This window comes from Anarrhichthys ocellatus, unplaced genomic scaffold (assembly GCF_004355925.1).
Source record: "Anarrhichthys ocellatus isolate YVR2014 unplaced genomic scaffold, GSC_Weel_1.0 scaffold140, whole genome shotgun sequence".
NCBI lineage: Eukaryota > Metazoa > Chordata > Actinopteri > Perciformes > Anarhichadidae > Anarrhichthys > Anarrhichthys ocellatus.
The window spans coordinates 143710-156315 of NW_022280170.1; the positions used below are offsets into that span (position 1 = coordinate 143710).

At 44.7% G+C, this 12606-nt stretch overlaps 1 protein-coding gene across 9 annotated transcripts in view; it reads left to right on the top strand.

The window, feature by feature from the left end:
- LOC116399980 (myelin transcription factor 1-like) overlaps positions 1-12606 on the top strand; it is a 43339-nt gene that overhangs the window by 1164 nt on the left and 29569 nt on the right. For 7 of the 9 annotated variants that reach the window (XM_031877549.1, XM_031877548.1, XM_031877550.1 and 4 more), the window contains exons 2-4: positions 4649-4755; positions 8656-8710; positions 11809-11839. In XM_031877549.1, coding sequence (XP_031733409.1) covers positions 4753-4755; positions 8656-8710; positions 11809-11839 — 89 coding nt within the window. In that variant the 5' untranslated portion in view covers positions 4649-4752. Of the gene's footprint in view, positions 1-4606; positions 4756-8655; positions 8711-11808; positions 11840-12606 lie in introns of those variants that run through there. The other 2 variants (XM_031877555.1, XM_031877556.1) reach the window with 1 other exon arrangement.

Genomic DNA, 12606 nt, shown 5'->3' on the forward strand with positions numbered 1-12606 from the left:
GTGTGTGTGTGTGTGTGTGTGTGTGTGTGTGTGTGTGTGTGTGTGTGGATGCACGGACAGATGGATGGATGGAAGGATGGAGTGAGTGTGTGTTTGAGAGAGAGGGAGGGGTTTGCCATTTGATCCTCTGCAGCAAAAAACAGAGATGCTCTCTTTAAATGTCAGCCACCTTTAGTGGTGCGCAGATAAAATAAAATAAAAAGTGATAAAGAAATAAACCGCGGGCTCGAGCTGCACATTTCGCCGGATTTTTGAAGCGCTCATCTAGTCGGATTCACCCCGAGAATGTGAGCCTGTGCGTTGTGTTTTTCATTGCCCCCCCCCCCTTGCTTTGCTTAGATGGCCACGTAATGTGCTGTGTGTGCTCCTCGCGGTCTGTCAAAGCACCTGCGTCCTAAGATGGAGGAAAAAGATGAGGGATGATGATACACAGTGTTATGTCACCCGCTACTTAAGTTGCTCTCCATCCCCCGGTGTGGTGAGGCGGCTCGACATCGCTCGATCACTGACAAACTTTAGCTGCTAGTTTAGATGTGAGAGATTTTCTTTCGGGAGGTTCGAGGCAAAAACCGTCCAAACTTACTTCACTTCCCCACATTGCTGTTTGAAAATCACCCTTCTTTAGAAAAAATCATGTCAGTTTGTCTTTTTAAGGAAAATGTTTGATAAATCTGGAATGATGTTTTGCTTTTATAATGATAGAATATGTTTGACTGACTTTACCTGCTTTTGAAATGTAAAGACAGACCTCTGTTTGGCAGTGGTGAGTTTTTTTAAAAGTCTGCAGTTGTGTTTAAAGCGTAAAGGCTGTTTCATTCAATTTAATTTAATATATTTTGTTTCACCCAAAAGCCTCAGAGGGCTTTACAATCTGTACACATGCGGCTTCCTCTGTCCCAGGACCCTCACATCAGTACAGGAAAACCCCTTGAAGGGGTAAAAAAAGGAAGAAACCTTAGGGAGAGCAACAGAGGAGAGATCTATAAGTGAAGCCCATGGAAATGTGCAGAAGGAGCCTGTGACGCTCTGTTGTTGGGCTTGCATGTATAGGATGAACACCGAGCTCAAGATGTCATGATAAAACACCTATTGTTGTTCTTCTGTCTACTTTTCCTAAGAAAATGTAGCCTAGTTTCTGGGGATTACAGAATTAGGTTATTGGTGCCTTATGCTGTCAGTGGCGGCTTTGACAGCAGAGAATGGAGCTGCATGCAGCAGCAGAGGCCCGATCTGAAGTTGCTTCTGTCTTTTCTTTAGTTATCGTGATAGGACGAACCCTTTCTATTTATGAAGGGCTGAATAGCCCTGTGGTGAGGACAGCAGGTGCCGGAGGAGGGAGGGTAATAAACATGTTGGAGGAGCAGCTGTGGCCAAATTGCACCTTCGTCATTCAAAGCCTATCAGAAATCTAAGCAATACAAGCAAAGGTCAGGGATGGCCAGGCTTTCAATGGAAAGGAGGCATTTAAAATGAAAGCCTGGAAATAATGAATTTCATGCCATATGTCAAAAGGGAAATAAATACAAAAAATGTAAAAAAAAAAAAACAGAATTAATTAAAAAGTAAGCAGAATGTGCATACATTCTCAGATAGAAAAACATGACATACAGAACTGTTTAGAGCATCACAAAGTGCTGCCTTCAGTGGAGGACTTTCAGGTGCACAGGTCCCTACAGTTAGCCTTGTGTTGTTTCTCTGATGCTGAGGTCAGGTTGGCCCTCAGGGGAGCTCCTCCAAAGGCTGTTACCATGGCACCACCCGCCCCTAAACTCCCGTCCCATAACTGATAAAACCACCTCACCCTGACCAAATCCTGGCCTCTCGTAGTTAACTCTGCTCTGTGTTACTCCAGCTTCAGGCTGGGAAATACAACTGATGGTTCTGACTGAAGGATTTATCTGAATTGTATTTTTCTGGTTATCTACACAGCACAAAAACAAAATCTGCCAGATAATCTGGTCAGTTTTTCTCATCCTGTGACACAAAAGAAAGCAGCGAGTAATACGAGAGCGTCCCGCTCCACAACTTTTGATTTCTCTGTCTCTTCTACCCGGCTCGCTGTAATAACACTAAGTTGCCTCTAAATCCTGCTTAACAGGACCAGGGGTGTACAGCTGGCCCTGGCCCTGTACGTACACTAATACTGTTACAGACAGTTCACCCTGGTATTTAATCTAACTATGGATTTAGGCCTCTTTGCTCTATTGTCCCTGTATAGTAAGCCGCCTGCCTATAATGGTATTACTCAAGCCTAAACTTTGTTTTCTGGTAAAAGGTTTTTTTAGTTTCAATTCATAGACTACATGTGTTGATTTATTAACTAAGGGTTTTTGTGCCGAAAACAGGAAAGATTTTCTTAACTTTGCCTCACAGAAAGGCTTTGATAAAAACACAGAATCCTGGTAGTAAAATAGGATATTTAATCCATTCATTCTGTATTCAGCCCCCCCTTACTTCTGATTAACCAAACCTCCCCGGTGAACGACTAATTGTCTCGTACTCCAATTTTCTCTTCCAAATAACGAGCTGCGAGTCTTGTAGGTGGGAATGAGCCGAATCTGATCAAAGAATAAGAGAGCACATATCCTGAGCAGACAAGGCAAATTAGTGTTTATGTTTTTTTCATCTGCGAGGGATCCAGGTGTTCAGGTTTTCACGCTAAACAACAGATGAAAGATAGAAGGGTCTATTCAGACACCTTTTCTGTGATTAATTGCCTGATTCTATAAACCTCCGATTTCTGACGCAGGTTCAAACTGTCCAGATGTGTTTCCTCTGTGTCTAGCAGAGCAGTGGCTCAGGACTGAGGGAAGTGAGCAGGGATGTTGACACATGGCCCGAGGCCCTGTGTCCTAATAGAGCGCTGTTCTATGCTTGGCATTTAGGGAGGGCTCTCTCAGCCTCTTGGCCTCCAAACCAAGAATGCAGGATGGATGCTCTCTTCCCTTTACTCTAAGAGGAGGGGAGAAAAAAGGAAGCAGCGATTTGGTGCTGGAGACAGAGAGACAGAGATGCAGACGAACATTATTGCTGTTGTAATCACTTTTTTCCTGAGGGCGGAGTGAAAGTTGACAAACAAGCACTTTGCAAAGAGTGCTGGCTGGGCTTTGCCGAGGTTTGCACTTAACGGGCAAAGTAGGGATGGGCGAAGAGAGGGGGGTGAGTGGTGAGTTCGACAGAGGGGGGGGGGGGGGGGGGTGGGGGGGGGGGGGGCGGGGGGGGGGGCTCTGGGTGGGGACCCCTCGGATACGGACCTGCAGCCTTTTGTTGTCTCACAGACCGCTTGGTTTTAGTGTGCACTCTGCATGCACTGTGGGTTCACGTACAGGACAGCACGAGCAGAGAAAATAACTCTTGCTGTGTCTTTGAAAGCAGTAAGAAGACAGATACCTGATGGGAGACAATGAGATGGACACATCTGGCCTTACTCTCTACAGAGACCAAGTCCAAGTGTAAAGAGATTGATATTGTGTTGCCTCTCAGGCTACATCAATGCAATCCTTTTAAATCTGAAACCGTCCTTCAGTTTTAATCTAATTAGAATAGTTTGAATCCCCACTGTAGTAATCGTCATGATTACTCTTCCACTATATTGCTGCTTCAGTTCAGTAGAGTGGATTCAGCCCCAACACCATGGTCAGTCTGATTCCTCTAAGATGTTGTTGAGTATCGACAGATGGGTGGCCCATACTAAAGAGAAGTCGCTGTAAACTCAAGGGTGCTTGCTTTTTCACCGTCCCGCTGCCGACTGCAAAGACGCACAATCCATATAGAGGTGAAAGCCAAAGGGTGTGTGTTATATACAGTATATATATAGAAAAGAATCAGATTTCACTGTACCAGCTCAGCGGTACATAAAAAGAGAGAGCGAGAGCGGCGGCCGCTTGTTTTGGAGTCTCACAGATGAAGAGTCTTACAGCTACACTAGTTGAAATGTTCAGCGTCGGGCATTCATAGAAAAATAATCTGCACTCTCCCTGAACTTGAAGCTGTGGGAGGACGGGGGGGGGGGGGGGTACGACCCCCTCGACGGTTAAGACGACTCTCTGTTTGGTATCGAACGCCTCCAACAGAACCAGAGAGAGGGCAGAATGGAAAAAGGAATCTGTGGTAGATGTAATGTGTGTTCTCCTGGACGATCAGGAATACCAAGTGAAGAGCTATTACCTTGATGAAAAAAAGGGGAGAGAGGGGGAGAGAAAAAGAAGGCCTGATTTATGTATGATTCATTATTTACTGACCATTCTTCAGCCCCTCTCCTCTCACGTCGCCCTTCCCCCTATTTGTTTATATATGCACCCTGAAAAGCTCGATAAAAATGCGCAAATTTGATTGATTCTAATAGTAGACTGACAGGGACCCCAGCTGGGGCACTTAGCCATGCCTATGTGTGTGTGTGTGTGTGTGTGTGTGTGTGTGTGTGTGTGTGTGTGTAAAGCATACACACTGTTCCTTTAGTTAATAAAGGAGTGTCTGCAGCATGCTCCAGTGCCCCGACCTTCCCTCAAAGTAGCACCCCCACCCTACACTCACTCCCTTTATCCAAACTGCTGCCCCGTCCATTGGTGCTGATGCGTTGATTTCATATGACAACTCTCTCTTTTTTTTCTCGGGTCTTGTCCCACCTCCCTGTTGGTTCTGTCTCTAGAAAATGAGTTCCGGGGCGAGCTGGTGAACCAGCGGTGGACACGAGGTGAAAGGACCAGCAGCCGCTGCCAGGCCTCCCAGAGACTGCAGAGCCGTCGACCAATCATGGTGAGTGACAAGGCCCCGCAATCCCTTCCCCTCCCCACCCCACCACTTTTTCGCCCACCCCCAACACACACACCCCTTCCAACCTGATTCTGCTTCCTGGGCATTTCCCCAATCCCCTAACTCAGCAGGGAAAGTCAAAAAGGGTGGAGGCGGAGGGAGGGGAGGATGGAGAAAAGAGCCAGTCTGTGTGTGTGTGCATGTTGGGAGGGGGAGGGGGGAGGAGGGAGAGGGGGGATTGATGGCATTGACATGGAAATCATGAATCAAACAGCACATCAAATCTCCCGCTTGGCCCCGCCCATCCTCTGCTTCAGCCCCACTCAGCTTAGTTCAGTTTAGTAAAGCTCAGCGTGGCACACAGCTCAGCGTTTTCCCGCTGCTAAGTTCACTTCACAGGATTTTTTTTTTGTATTGAAACACAATCAAAAAAAAAGAAACTCAAAATGATGTCCTTGAGCTGCTCATACTTTTTTTGTCCATGATATTCCTCCTTATCAGCAGAGTAGAAACCTCTTTTCCTCTCTCTAACCCACTCTGCCATCCTAAACCTGTATACGCTCGTTCTTCTAATACTTCTGACACAAATTGCTGCCATTTCAAGGTTATTTCTCCATTCTGTAAACATCTGGTCCTTTTTTTCTCCCTGTGCATCACAACTGAGAGTGTGACACCTGACAAAGAGATGGAGGGATTGAGGGGAGATTGGAAGAGAGAGGAGCGGGGGTTGGGGGTTGTTTCCCCCTGGGCCCAGTAAAAGTAGTTCTGCTTCCCCGTGATGGCTCGGGTTCATCTGAAGAGATGACTTTTATTGATTTGGTTTGATTTCTGCTGCTGAGGGAGCCGAGGAGGGAGAGGCGTTGGTTTCAAACGCCGCATCATGTGAAGCGGCCCCCGTCTGTTTGGCCCGACACTTATGATACCTGGCCGTCACACAACCTCCTTATTATCTTTTTTAGACTTGTGGCAAGCTGAGGTGAATGAAACGGACTTAAAGATGAGAAGATGTTTCGTCTTGAATGCTGAAATCACATCAGGATGACTCACTCTGTAAATGGCAAACCTCTGACAGCACGCATACTCACATCTGACCCATTATGCAGTCACACATGCTCAGTCTTTTTGCATATGGAGTGAGAAGCACAGCATCTCCCCTCCTCCCTCCTCACCGCTCCGCTATGCTTTGTGTGAATTATTAAAGTGAAACTGTGGAAGGGCTCGCCGCGCGGCCATCTAACATGGAGGCTGCTCAGCGTGGTCCGCCTGTCGACTGAACTCTAATTGGCAGCTGCTGTCCGCAGGTCATTTTTGGAGATGTCAGTCTTCGTCGTCAGTTGTGAACGCTTCTCGCTCTGTGTCTCCGCCCCACCTTAACCTCCTCCTTTCCTTGTCCTCACTCTGGTAAACCTAAAAATGAATAAAGGAGTCATTTATGTGCACTGTGGGACGAAGGGTGACCTTCTCTCTGAAGTCATTGCCCCCAGCCAGTCATTTACATAGAGCTGTCAGAATGCAGAGCAGAGCTGGGGCCCTCCTGCACCGACCGCTGCACACAAAGAAGTACATAATTGATAATGTACAACACAGCCTGTAGGGATGAGCCACGTCTTCCTCCTCCCCCTTCTTCTTCTACTGCTGCTGCTCCACACCACATTTCACACTAGTTAAACCCCAACACACACACACACACACACACACATGCGGACCTCCTTCTCATCTTTTCCCTCTCTGTTCTGTGTGCTGTGTAGGCCCACCGACATGCACCGTTCAAGCAGTTGTCTAATTAAAAGACAACAAGGTAAAAGACTTGGAACATACTTTAAGAAAGGCCCTTTGAAAGAGATCAAGATCAGGTCAATGCCTGCCTGGCTGCATCTTGATTCACTTGCTGTGACTTTGTGTTCATACAAATTTAATGAGCTGGAATTGAGAAAAGGGACAGAAAAAAGAGGAGAAATTCAGATGTGCTTACCTATTTAAATGTGTGTAGCTATGGTTACGCAAACATGAAAGCGATAGGGGCCCTCCTTTTCAGTCCATGCAGGTTCTGATTCATCTGATGACTATGAATTTAAGGAGGAAGGAAAGGAAGGGGGATGAAAAAGTACAGGAGGAACAGAATGGTATATCGTGTTTTCATGAAGGGGGGGGCGGTATCTCATCCACACACACACACTTAGAGTCAGAACTCAAAGTGGTTCACCAACGTACAAATCCACCAATGTAACCATTTGATTCATCAATGTTTAGCCTTCAATTCTTCTCTCAAACCCACTCACAGGTCAGTGTTCAGTCGTAGTGATTCAAATCCTCTGCAATGCTCATCCACACTCCTTACTAGAGGAAGAAGTAAGCAGATGTTTTATAAAAGTAAAAGTATCAATTAGAGTTTAAATAATCAATTGATTAATCAATTGATTGACAGATTATTAGTTAATAGTCTATTTACATTACTATTTACAGTCTATTTAATAGTCTATTTACAACGCTGCCGCTTGTTGCTCGACTCCTACAAACAGTGCCTGATCCAAAGATTTGAGGCAGGAGAGAGAGAGAGAGAGAGAGAGAGAGAGAGAGAGAGAGAGAGAGAGAGAGAGAGAGAGAGAGAGAGAGAGAGAGGAAGGAAGGGGCCTGTGCCTGCACCTGTACCTCCGGCGGCCAAACACTAGACACTAATGAATGAAGCGCACCCTCCTCGGGGGCCTTAACAACAACAACAACAGCGTGCTTCATCTTCCTCTCATCCCTCTTTCCCTCCTTCTTTTCATAAGTAGTCTATTAGCAGGAAGGGGCATTGCCAAATAGAGAGAGGCAGAGGAAAAAGAAGAAGGAGAGGAACAGGGCCCCTGTGTTTCAATCCCACTGTGGCGGTGCCAACTTGACTATAGAGAAGCAACAAAGCCGCTAAGTGCCTGGGCAAGGAGAGGGGAGGTTGGGCAATGAGAGGGGAGGTGTAGAGGCAACTGGGGTGGAAGGGGAGTTAGGAGTTGAGGGGGCAGTGTGAGGCAGAAAGAGAGAAAGAGGGGAGACCTTCGATTAATAGTCCAGTAATCAAAGCTAACTGCTCCATTGTGTCTTAAAAAGCATCTGATAGCTTCAGAGTGCACTGAGAGCAGCGTTGAGCGAGGAGAGGTGGTGCAGAGGAGGTGTGGCCCAGGGTCAATATGTGTGTGTGTGTGTGTGTGTGTGTGTGTGTGCTACTCACTGCTTACTCCTAGCTCGGCTTTTAAGCCACAAAGGAGCAGGTGTTAACCCTGCTGCCGGGAACACACACACACACACACACACACACACACACACACACACACACAACTCCTGTTGTTAAAAGGGTTATTACAGTGGCATTTTAGCAGCCCGTATGTTTTTGCTTTATTATTATATTCAGCATAGTCAGGATGGTCGGGGCCGTGGCCCTTGTGAGCAGAGGGACTGCTACAGTGTACAATCATGTGTACCATTCAGGTGTAGGAAATTACAGGGAGAGTAATGGGGGGGGGGGGGGCGAGGGGGGAAAAGTAGCTCAAACAACAGGGTTTGTTTCCTTTCCATACTCTTTATTTCTGTCTCTCTTCTGATGAAGTGAGCAGAACGGAAGACTCAGAATGTATGTGGGTTTTTTATTTTGATGACGGGTGAGGAGCGATGTTTTGCGAGAATTAAAGATATGATCTCTTTGTGTCAGCGTTACCCTTGGTGTGTTTCAATGGGAGCATCCTGAGTGAGGGTTATTATAGCAGGTCTTTTAAAGCAGAGGAAGGACAATTACCTGTGGCTGTGTGCTTGAGTATACTGGGAAATAACCACTCACACTCTCTTTCCTCTCCTCCCTCCTTTTCTCTGTTTCCTCCTTTACGCACTTGTCTCCTCTCTGCCTTCCTCTTTCTCCTCTTCCCTCCTCCCCAGATGAGTGTAGAGGGTGACGCCAAGCGAACTCGCACTCGGTCCAAAGGAATCAGAGGTGAGTGTTTGTCATCTCTCCTACATGTCTGGCCATGTCTGCTAAAGGTGTTTCCTTGCAACTGCTCTCTCACACACACGCACACACACACACACACACACACACACACACTTTACTCCTAACATCAGTATATGTACCTGAGCAACAATGCTGTGTGTTAAGGTGTATATTGATGTGTGCGTATGCTGTGAAATGTCTCTCAGTGTGAATATAAACAGCTTAGGTCCAACAGAACAGATGCTTTGGCCACTTTTTGCCACCAAACGTCACACACCGCTTCTTGTCAGTCACAATACATCACAGAAAGTCATTGGGGAAGAAAAACTCCAGATCTTTGCTTGTAATCATCAGATTCCTGAGTGAACGGGAAGCGCTGGCAGCCAAAGCAGCATGACTCCAGATTTACACTCGGCTCCATACTAAAAACATGACGTTTCAATAGACAGACTTTGTGGATAGTTCATCCTGGATAAAAACGCTAATGCTGCACACGTGTTATTCTTACCGCAGCTCTTATATTGAAGCCTGTCAAGTTGGGGACGTCCTGAAAGTGCATGCAGAATGGCCAAGAGGGCGTTGCAGATTTTTTTAATCTCTCAACTTGATTTTCATCTGGACCTCCTCCCATTTTCATGCCTTCGCACTGCCAACACTGCGGCTGGAGGCATTATGTTTTCTGGTTCTCCTGAACGAGATATCTCAGAATGGCAAAACAAACGTCCCACTCACAGATGAGCAGTAGTCAACTGAAGCTACACATTTCTCAGGAGGTGCTATACTGGCCTAGAAAGCGGAGTTCTCCTCGATCCTCTGGCTCCAGTAGATCCGGCTCAATATCTGAGTCGGCTAAAACACTGTAAAATGTGTCCTCGTCCAGAACGTCTTTTGTACTCATATTTCTATTGCATTACAAGAGAAGAGAAGTTCTGTTTTTGAGCAGTATCTCCAACGTGACTCCTGCTACCAACAGATAGATAGAGGCTTGTTGAAACAACCTGAAGTTCTTCCTATCTCCAACTATATGACTGTCACTTTAAATGACGGCTCTGGATGCAGGAAGAACAACAGATTTTTCAGCAGAAGAACGCAGGAATTTATTGCGTTAATTGACTTTATTTCCCATTAACACTTATTGGACATAAAAGGTGGAAAATTTTCCCTCCAAGTGTTTTACAGATTTTACTCCGATTAGACTACAAATCCTGCTTTATCTGATTCATTTAGGTACATTGTTTGAGCATTATGCTCCTTTACGAGCAGCTACACTCACACATATACACATAAGGAGAAAATAATGGTTTTAGAAAGCAATTTATCACAGAAAATGAGGCAGTCTAGATGATTTCTAACCATCTCTTGTGTAGTCCAAATACAGATATTTATGCAAACATAAACATGTATGCATGTTTATGTTTGTGTTTGAATATGTATTCGTGTACATGTACATATTGGTACATGTGTCTTTCTCCATGCAGTTGTATGTGTACCAGTGTGTGTTTGTGTGTTTAGAGAAACAGTTCAGGAAGGCGTCCAGTCTCTCCAACTGCATGATGAAAGATGGAGAAACTGAGCCACTGCACACACACACGCACACACCCTTATCAAGCTTGTGTGTATTTCCTATGCTCTTATTGTATCTTGACACCAGCAGTCTTTCTGACGTGTGATTAATGCATGTGATATCGGAGCCCAAACTCAATTCTCCAGGATCATATTGTTTTCTCGTTTGCTCCAAATAAAAATAGGATATATTTCTCCGAACTCATTCTATCGCTCAGCTCTCGATCGATGCCTGCAGCCAGCAGAGAGCCATGTGTGCGTGTTGTTTGTGAGCAGCGCTTGATTTATGTTTTGAAGGCAATTACTATAAGTTGTCCCTGAAAGAAGTGCTGTTTTTTCTACTGATGAAGGCAGTTTTCCCTTTTAATTTCACTTTGCCAATTATGATAACTAAAGTGCAACAATTAATCATGTTTTATTGCTGAAGTCTGCTTTTTTTTTCTGAACAGGACGATGTAATTTGGCTGAACTAGGTTTTCTCTGTGTGTATGCTGTTGTGTTGGCCTGTGTGTGTGTATGTGTGTATGTGTGTGTGTGTGTTATTCTACAGTATAGGTACAATAAACTTTAAAACTATCTTAAAATAAAGAAACATTTTATTTAAACTTCTCTTTTTAATTCTGTTGCACTAAAACTTTAAACTCCAATTTAAACTTGGTCCAGTATTAACTTTAGACTTGTGGAGGTTTAAGTTTTTCACATAGATTGAGCAAAATAATCAAGTTCCCAGAAGAAAGTTAAGGGACAGACTCATAAACCAACAGGCCATCTTTTATTTCACTGTTCTGTTGTCTGTTTTTTATCTTCTATTTTTGACCATATTGCTCCGTTAATTCAGCCAACAAGTTTTTCTCAAAGGAGGACTAATTGGAGCTTTTCTGCTGAGTCATCATAAGTAACGTTACACTAACTAACTGACTTTTTAGCTTGCTAGCTATCAAGCGATGGGACGTTTTGTTAAAGAAAACAAAGCAGCCCCCTCTTTTATAGACTACTTACTAGGTCTTGACAGCACGCTCATTTATTTATTTATGTATTTTAAATTTTTACAGCAACCATCAATTTTGGTTTAAACTTGGATTTACTAAACAAAGATTAGTTTTTAATGGTGCAGGGCTCTGGATTTACTCATTGTAAACCTATCTTTGCTAAACTCTGATTAGAAGTAATTCTAGATTACATTAACCCTTGTTGGAACAACCCAGCCTATGTTTGTGCAGGCCGGTGCTACACCCCTGTATGTTTCCTGCTCACTCTTGTGAAAATGTGTTTGTATGTGTGTGTGTATGTATGCATGTAGATATGCGTGTGTGTGTGTGAGCTCATGAGTGTGTAGGTGTTTTTTCTACTTCTCCTGATCATGCAGTCAGCCGTGTGTGTGCCTCTATGAGGAGGCCTCATGGGATTCGTATGCATTTGTGATTTATTGATCTGAGTTTCTTTTAGCAGCGCAGCTTTCAGAGCAGTCGTTCACCTTTGTTCTCCCTCCCTGTGTCTTTCTTCTCCTCCCCCATCTCTCTCTCCCCCTCTCCTCTCAGTTCCTATTGAGCTCGTAGGACAAGAGCTGAGGTAAGGAAACACCTTCATCTTTGTGCAAATCCCTTTCATAAAGTTATTTTATGTGCACCGTAGAGCACCCCCCGGCACTTGTAGACTCACTATCAGTGCTTCTTTAGATGATGTAGTATATATATATATATATATATATTTATTTTATTTCTCATCGTCAGCACTTCTCGTGGTCAGTGTCTCCAACAGGCTGCTATTGATTTCTCATGGCCTTTTTGCCATTTCCTGCTATGAACACATACAGTAGAGAATGAAGGGGGCGGGGCGTAAGATCTTTTTTTGCGGTCCGATCGAAGGATGGTGAAGCGCGATGATTCTGTTTTTCTGCTGCTCTACCTTGCTAGTTCTTCTCCTCTCCTCTCCTACCCGGGCGGCAGCTTGCAGGGCCTCTCCAGTCATGAGAGCCATTGTCCTCCTTCCTCTGCCTTGATTTAAATTATTTTTTCATTCTCTCTCATTTTGTCACACTTCACCTCCAAGCATTGATCTGAGCTCTGCACTCCAAAATAAGCCTTTTGATTTCTGGATTAAGAAAAAAAAACAGTAGGAAGGCCAGAGAGAGCCTCATTTAAAATGCAAATGCAGCAATTTTTTATAAGTGAAATTAATATTAAGGATAATTGGAGTAATAAAGGACAATTGCTGGGGGGAAGTTAATGAGAACTGAAATGAGCTGTCCTGAGGGGTCATGGCAACCTGAATCAGAGGAGATTCTGTCATCACCTGATGATGATGACAGGTGAGGAGAGCAGAGCAGGGGAAATTAC